This window comes from Channa argus, chromosome 12, assembly GCF_033026475.1.
Source record: "Channa argus isolate prfri chromosome 12, Channa argus male v1.0, whole genome shotgun sequence".
NCBI classification, from domain to species: domain Eukaryota; kingdom Metazoa; phylum Chordata; class Actinopteri; order Anabantiformes; family Channidae; genus Channa; species Channa argus.
This window is the reverse complement of record NC_090208.1, coordinates 13,287,411-13,295,807: the sequence shown is the minus strand read 5'-3', so window position 1 is coordinate 13,295,807 and position 8,397 is coordinate 13,287,411. Positions and strand designations below refer to the sequence as shown.

At 32.9% G+C, this 8,397-nt stretch overlaps 1 protein-coding gene across 2 annotated transcripts in view; it reads right to left on the bottom strand.

Annotated features, from left to right (window-relative positions):
• LOC137137251 (serine-rich adhesin for platelets-like) overlaps positions 1-392 on the bottom strand; it is a 72,683-nt gene extending 72,291 nt beyond the window's left edge. For both annotated transcript variants that reach the window (XM_067523274.1, XM_067523275.1), the window contains exon 1: positions 347-392. In XM_067523274.1, the coding sequence (XP_067379375.1) occupies positions 347-380 (34 nt within the window). In that variant the 5' untranslated portion in view covers positions 381-392. The remainder of the gene's footprint in view (positions 1-346) is intronic.
• Positions 393-8,397: the final 8,005 nt, after the last annotated feature.

The window sequence follows — 8,397 nt, the reverse complement described above, 5'->3', positions numbered from 1 at the left end:
TAAAAGGTTTTCACAGTTTTTTAAATTTTATTATGTCATGGTTCACTTCTGACAATAATTATTGATACAAAAAAATCTGTTTATTTATGTTTTTATTACTGATATTATTTTTGAAGGATTTACTTCACAGAATAAAATTATTTTTTTCTGTAATTTTATCCTGTATTTAAGTTACATGTATCAAACTTAATGGTAAGTAAAAAATAGTTAAATTAACAAACACAAGCTTCCTTTTTGAAATATACGAAACAATCAATAATTTCCATTTATTGTTAATTTTTATTTTCCATTCCTTGTGAAATTGCAGATTATCAGGACAATTTGCAGTAATTCCGTTTATACTTACGTATTAGTATTAGGAACATTGTTGTTTTTGCCATGTTATCTCCCCTTTTTTTCTGTAAAACAAAATACGATTTACATCATTGTTTCAATACAGATTAAGGTCAGTAATACTATTAGTATTTTTATGTTAATATTACTAGGCTTGTGAATTTTACAATGAACAATTTTTCCTAGATCAAACATTTATTAGAATCTCTCGCTATTGTCCTACTTTCTTCTGAGAAGCAAAATACATTTTTGTTTGAGTTTACTTATATTGTATATTCAAGTAAACCCTAAAATAAATTTGTAGCAAGACCTAGAATTTTGTCCTGCTTGGATATCAAGTAAGACTAATGTAAATGTTAAAGTCATTTAGCAAATGTGAAGATGTTAGAATTTGTGTGTTTTCATGTTGTGAGGATTTTTCCGCTTTTGACAGCAAGTCGGTGCTGTGTTTTGATTTTCTGTCATAATTCTTTCTAGAGCCACCTCAGTAAGTCAGTGCTGTTCTATTAAGAAAGGCCTTAGTAAGTAATAGTATTGTGTGGGAAGAAAAGTGGAAAATGGATTTGTTTAATGTAACATGTTTTTGTATATGTTCAGTGTATTTCTGTTATTTTTGGTGTTTGTATTAGATTTCTATGTATTTCCGTGCATTTTTTCTATAAAATCATTTGTTGTAAATTAAGTAATATAATTCTTTAATAACTCTCTAAACTGTTCAGCAATTAACCAGGCTAAAATATCTTTAATAAAATATTAGAAAAGCAGGGATGCTGCAACTTGACCCTCACTTCTGACCCTACTATGGAAAAAGACAAAAATATATCTTTACAAGCACTGATGACCTTTTTATGTTTTCATCATTAGAAAAATGTGCTGTAATGTTATATGAAATTTTATGATAGAATGCTCATGTGATTTACGTTTTAAATTTACAATATGTTTATGGTGGCAATATTAAGGGCTGAATGTTAGGTCATTATATTATATACATCGCAAACACTACAATATTTTTGCAATTTTACATAGTCAATTTAAATTTTTAATATTCAGATTAATTGGTATAATAATGAAATTGTACCTAAACTACATAAAGGAATAATAAAATTTACTTACCCAAAATAAGATGTTAAAAGATGACAAGTTAATAATCTCCCGTTTGTTTTTTCTGCTTGTTTTCTTCTTTTGTTTCTTCTGTATTTTTTTATTCAGTCCGTTTGACATCTGTGATACAACAATCCCTTTTACTTCTGTGACAGTCAACATCTTCTAAGGTGCTTATATGTTGGAAGAAACAAAGGATAATGACGTCTCTCATAGTTGCCACCTTTTTTTAGAAATATTGTGAAACCGAAGTGAGAAACAACACCAAACCACATCATACACTCAGTCAGTTGTGGATCTGTCAGATTCTTGGCTCAGTTGCATGGTATACTCCCTAGCTATTGTTCTTTTGTGAAACAAGGACAAAATGCTGGTACCCGTGAGGTGAACTGAGCGTTGTTTTTAATGAATTTTTTCTACAATATTTGAAGCAATGTGACTAAATGTACATTTAGATGATACAATAAAGATTAAAATTCCCAACTGTACAGTTTGTCTGGAAATATAAAAAGAAAAGCGTTTTGGTTTTATTTCCTCATATTTGTCTTAGGGAGTGCCAGTCTATGACATCAATATGATCTCATTTGAAATCTTAAAATCGTCTCTTAGTTCCTTCATAACCTGAGACTCATTGGAAAAAGTTAACAATTTTAGCATATTGTTAAAAAAAAGGACTCACATGATTTTATTAATCTATTTACTGGCAATGGAGCAGACAAACTGAACAGAAATGTAAGGTTGCACTGTTTTTCAGCTAATTGTGAAGAGGTCAATCTCAAGTGTCTATAACTATTGTTTGTGTTTTGTATTATTTTTGCATTTCAAAGTCAGCTGATATTGTACTGCTTCATAATATCTGGCTGTTCTATTTTTATATGTTTATTATCAGACTATTATCAACATTTTTGCTTCACTGACGTCTTTGGCTTTGTCGTGTATTTCTGTGATGTTTGTCATTGTACTTCCTGACGATAACCTGTCAATCAAAGAGCAAAAATTTAAAAAACAAAGAGCAAAAATGTATGTGGGTTTGCTCCTCCTTCACATACAGGTCATTGCTGAAAGAAATGACATGGTGCACTAAAAACGAGAGGAATTTCTTTTAATCCCTATCTTTAATAATGTTTTTTCCGTATTGAAAATAAATATCATAAAAAAACAAGTACACACAAACAAAGGGTCCATATTTACGTGTTAATTAACACAGAGACAGTAGTGTCTGCACTGAGTTTAACAACATCAATGGATTATTTTTGTTACATGGATCACAGAAAACAAATTGTTGATTCAATGACATAAATCAAAAGCAAGACAGACTGACTCTATGCTCAATCAACCAAAAATCCAGCCAAAAAGAAAATCTGATGAAGTCCATTTTGCTTTTGGCTTCATGCTGAGATAGTGGCAGTTGAGGAAGGAGCCATGCGTGTTTTGTGTCCTAAAGTACTGTCAGCAGACAGCATGAGTGCCAAATGATTTAAGAAGACACTTGAAGATAACACATCCCATTCATGTCAATAAGCCACTCATTTCATTTCCAAAAAACTGGTACAATACTGTCAGCAGAATAATCACATGGTAAAATGTGCAATGAAATGACTTGAAAGTGGGTCACAGAATTGCTCAGTGCAAAATATAATCATCCCTTGTCCTGAGAGTATTATTTCAAAATACTTCTCAAACAGTGCTCAGTGTCTCTGGGATATGAATCCATTCAGTGCAGTGTGCTGTGTGCTACTAATTCAAATTGATTGTTGTGAAACTGTGTTTTATGGGTTTAATTTGCAATAAAAAATACTTGGAGCACCTGCCATTTTCAGCTCTGTTGTAGACAAGAAATTTATCAAATTGTCCTTTGACTCCACCCTAAGGTTGATGTTCACAGCTCAGAGTGAATCCTGGCTTGGGGTGCATTGGTCAGAGAGCTGTGAGCATTCCTCCCATTCACCACATATTTTCTCTGTGAGATTAGTTTTTCAGCTGTTGCTTCACTCAAAACAAACTACAGGTCTCAGTTCCTCATTGAGTTTGATGTGAGAGTAGCAGTATAGAGCCTGTTACCCCAATTTAAAAAGTTGTGCAGTGCAAAACACACTTATTACACCCATTACAATACTGATAACACTCACATTGACTTCTTATTGCTCTTAACTTGTTCCCTTTGTCTTGCCAAATGCATTTGCTCTTTCGAGGAATAGTGGAGCTTGACACGCACTTCACTTCCTGCAAGTTATGTAAAATTGTAATAAACATTTGTTAAAAATTTACTCTTAGTCAGAAAATAATGAAGAATACCATTCTCACTGCCCATGCAAAGCAAGGAAGTATAATTAGTAATTAATCATAAGTAAGTTATTAATTTTAAGTATGATGAAGTGAAGTGTTGAGTCTGAACAGCTTTCATCTGCTGAATCATAGTTTGTAGATTCAAAATTGTAGTTTTTTTCCCCATTTCAAAAGAAATTAACACATTAAAAATATACAGCAAGTAAATGCAACCATCAGGGTCTATTACAAACCCAATTCCAAAATATTGGGATGATCTGTAAAACCTAAATAAAAACCGAATGCAATGATTTACAAATCTCATCAACCCATATTTTATTAACAATAGAACATAAACAACATATCACATGTTGAAACCGACATCTTACCTTTTCATGGAAAATATTAGCTCATTTTGATTTTAATTGCAGCAACACATCTCAAAACCTTTGGAACAGGGGCAAAAAAAAAGGCTGGAATCAGAAAATTGGATGGAGTTTAGATTTTTTTAACTAGTTGAACTACCATAGAGAGACAGCTTAAAACATTAGCCTATATCCTTATTCAGTAGTCATTTTTCTCTCCACATTGCTGTGTATGTAAAATAGCTGGTTTAAAGCTCAGCTAAAGCTCTGACATGACTGTAATGCTAACAGTCTAATTTAATGTACCACCCCATACTTTAACTACCATCAAGGTAGGTAAAGTAACCAGAGCAGGTTAAGCTATTGTTTTACACTGATCAGCCACAATCTTAACACTCATGGTCTTAATAGTCACTCTATGTAGTCTGCAGCAATGCAGCGCCATTCAGAGTAAAATGTGATATACTGTGGTAGAAGTACACAATTTCAGTATTCAAATAAAAGTGCAAGTATTAGCCTAAAACATTTTCCACTACCAGTATAACTTGAAATATTTTACTCAAGTAAAGTACTAAGCAGATTATCTACTTTAAACAGTACTAATTATAATTTTGGCAAAACATGGACAGTAGTTATTAAAAAGTAAAGGTTAAAGGTCACTTTCGGAAAACTGCAGCAAATTTGACCAATTTATGTGCTGACAGGTTGTTAACCCATAATGATACAAAAGCATTTATTAACTATAAAAAAAGTAATTTTCTATTACAACCACTAGGTGGTATTATTGTTGTGACTAATCAGTGTCTTTAACCTCTGCAATCCTTTCTCACTCTTAAGCGGACTGATAACTTTGCATGAAAACCAGGTCAGAAATCTAAATTGAAAAACAGCAAAACAAGATGCAAAACACTGTAAAAATATATAGAGAAATTCTGGAAGTAGAAAGTTAAATGTTGCAAAAATTATAACAGGGTCAGTATGAACAGATTTGAATGTTTGAAAAATATGGAGGATTGTGCTGAACACTTGCAAAGCATGTATCAAAACTTAAAACATTTGTAACATAGGAAAGCAAGAAGCATTTTTTTCAGCTTATTGGTAAATGTTTAAATCTATTTTGTCCGTTTTAAAACTATATTGGTCCGAACTATTTACAACTAGATGCGTTTGACAATAAAACAGGCCATGTCGAATATAGTCTTTTAATAAAACCATTAAATATTAATTTGAGATCTTGGTCAAAAAACATGTAAACAACTAGCAGGTGAGTGATAAAGTTGCCAAAATGAGAAGCAACATTAAAGCTGAAAACCGCTAAAGCTGTGTTTGCCTGAGTGGTTGTCATTTTCTCAGTTGTTGTTTTTGCACTTGTAATTTTCTCAGTTGTGAAAGTTGTCATTGTTGATTCATTACGTGTAATGGGTCATTGAGTTGTTGTAGTTATGGATTATTCAGTTGTTATCACCTGAGCTGCTGCTGTTGTAGATTTCTCAGTTGTAGTGTTAGGTGCTTCTCTTGTTGTGGCCATATTAATACTAATCAGTTATTGTTGTGATGGAGTTGATGTAGGACTCTTACTAGTAGTAATAGTTTTTGTGGGTGCCTTCATTTATGATGTGGTTCCTCAGTTGTAGTTTCTCCAGTTTCTTAAGTTTTAGACGTTTTTTTCCTGGTTTATTGTTTTGGTTGTTGCTGTTGTGTATGGAACACCCATTAAAATTAGTTTTAACAATTTTTTCTGCTTTTTATTACATGTTGCACTTCATTTTTGGTGTCAAAATAAACTCATACTTAAGCATGTCCTCTGTTTACTGTATTTGTTTTCATTTTTGTACTTGGTTTTTTACAATTTCTTCACCTGATTTTCACCAGTACCCTTATCCTGCATTTAAATTACTGGTAACAAACTCTCAAAACTACTAAACACTTTAAAATAGCACATTATGCAGTTCTAGTTTGGTATTATTGAGAGCATGCATTCCATGATATGCAAAAAATAGAAAATAAGTCATTACACCTAAACTTGCAGTTTTACAGATTTTCTGTTATTCTTTATCCGCAGAATTTCAAAGAAGTAGGTTTACACTAGGTAAACTATGTTGTATGTAGGTTGTAGATTAAGTAATTGAAACATAGATGTTGTGATTTTTCGAATATCAGAGAATTCTAACTACTAAAAATTCTGCGAATTGTATATTATTGGAAAATCAGTGTTGTTACAATCTAAATCTCACTTTTGACCCCACTATCAAATAAGATCTTTACAAGTGCTGTGCCCCTGGTCTAAGGGAACCTTGACATAATACACCCTGTATGAAAAAAAACTATGTGATAGCAGTTATTTGACAGTGGTAGCAGTTATCACTCCTACAGTTGCTACCTTGTGCCCAGTATTTACAGTTGAAATGATTTACAAGTAAACAGAAAAATTTTTACTCTGTTCTCACGAAAATTAGTAACACACAGTGGTCGAGAAGGAGAGAGAGAGACACCACCTGTTGGTGGACACACACACACACACACACACACACAGAATAGGAAGAGGAAAGAGAGGAATCAACATCAATATTTAGACTACTAATAATGACTCAGATCATAACACAAGAATTGATGTGTTTATATCTTAAATTTGTAATCTGTCTATGCCGGCAATAAGAGAGATAAAATATTTTGCTATTATATTAAGCTTTTAAAAGGATGTTTGTCCATTACATAAACTGTTATGTGACCATGACAATTTATATCTTCAATTAACATGTTTTGTTATTCAAATGTATCTGTAACGTGTACCTTTGGATTAATAAATTGTACCTACAGAAATTAAAATCTAAAAGATAAAAAATTACAATTTTTTTTAACTTCTGAGACAGTCAACATCTTCCAAGGGGTTTATATGTTGACAGAACAAAGGATAATGACGTTGCTTTTTTTTTTTTTTTTTATGTTGTGAAACCTTAGTGACTAACAAAACGAAACCACATCATACACAGATTCTTGGCTAAGTTGAATGGTATACTCCCAAGCAATTGTTCTTTTGTGAAACAAGGACAAATATATATCAAGTGAGAAAATCTGATTAAAATATTGAAAAATTATCCATTAGAAGCATCCTGTCTCAAAGTGATGCCGAAAAACTGGCCCATGCGTTTGTTACTTCTAGGTTGGACTACTGTAATTCCCTACTTCTGGGGTGTCCTAATAACTCTCTAAAAAGCCTTCAATTAATCCAAAATGCTGCAGCAAGAGTGCTGACTGGATTAGGAAAGAGAGATCATATTTCACCTTCACTAGCTTCTCTTCATTGGCTTCCCATACAATTTAGAATAGAGTTCAAAACCCTGCTTCTTACATACAAAGCTCTTAATGGTCAAGCTCCATCATATTTAAAAGATCTCATAGTCCTGTATCGCCTGATTAGACCACTTCGATCCCAAAATACTGGCCTACTTGTGGTTCCCAGAGTTTGCAAAAGTAGAATGGGAGGCAGAGCCTTTAGCTATCAAGCTCCTCTCCTGTGGAACCAGCTTCCAATCCAAATTCAGGGAGCAGACACCCTCTCTACTTTTAAGACTAGGCTTAAAACTTTCCTTTTTGATAAAGCTTATAGTTAATAATCCTCACTCAACCCTAACTAGCTTTTCTCTATACATTTATTTGTCACCACTGTATGCCACCTGTACAATGCTTTGTTGTTGCTTTTTTTGGTTGTTGTTGCTTTTTGTTGTTGTTTTGTTGTTGCTTTTCGTTGCTCTTTTCTTTTCTTTCTCCACTTTTCACTCACCCCAACCGGTCAAGGCAGATGGCCGCCCACCCTGAGCCTGGTTCTGCTGGAGGTTTCTCCCATTAAAGGGAGTTTTTCCTCTCCACTGTTGCCTAGGGCTTGCTCAAGGGGGATTTGTTGGGTTACTTCTACATACTTGTGTAGTCTGGACTTTATTCTGTAAAGTGCCTTGAGATGACTTTGTTGTAAATTGGCGCTATATAAATAAAGTTGAATTGAAAATTGAAATGAATTAAAATATGTATTTGACAATGTAGAATATTATTTAACTATCATTTTGAAAACTTAGTCAAACAACATGTAAACTATGCTTAATTTAGGCAATTTGACATCAAGAGACATCATTGAATCACACTATTGTAATCTGCAAGAGTATTTTGATCCCAACTTTAGCCTTGCTTCCCCTAAACCTCTTGGCCTTAAAAATGTTGCGAGAAACTTTCTCTTTACACTCCAAATTTACAAAACCTAACACAAAAGATGGTTTAAACCTTTAATATTTTTATTATTGTAGTTTCTGTCAGGAAAGGCACAGGCTACAAAGAAATCTCA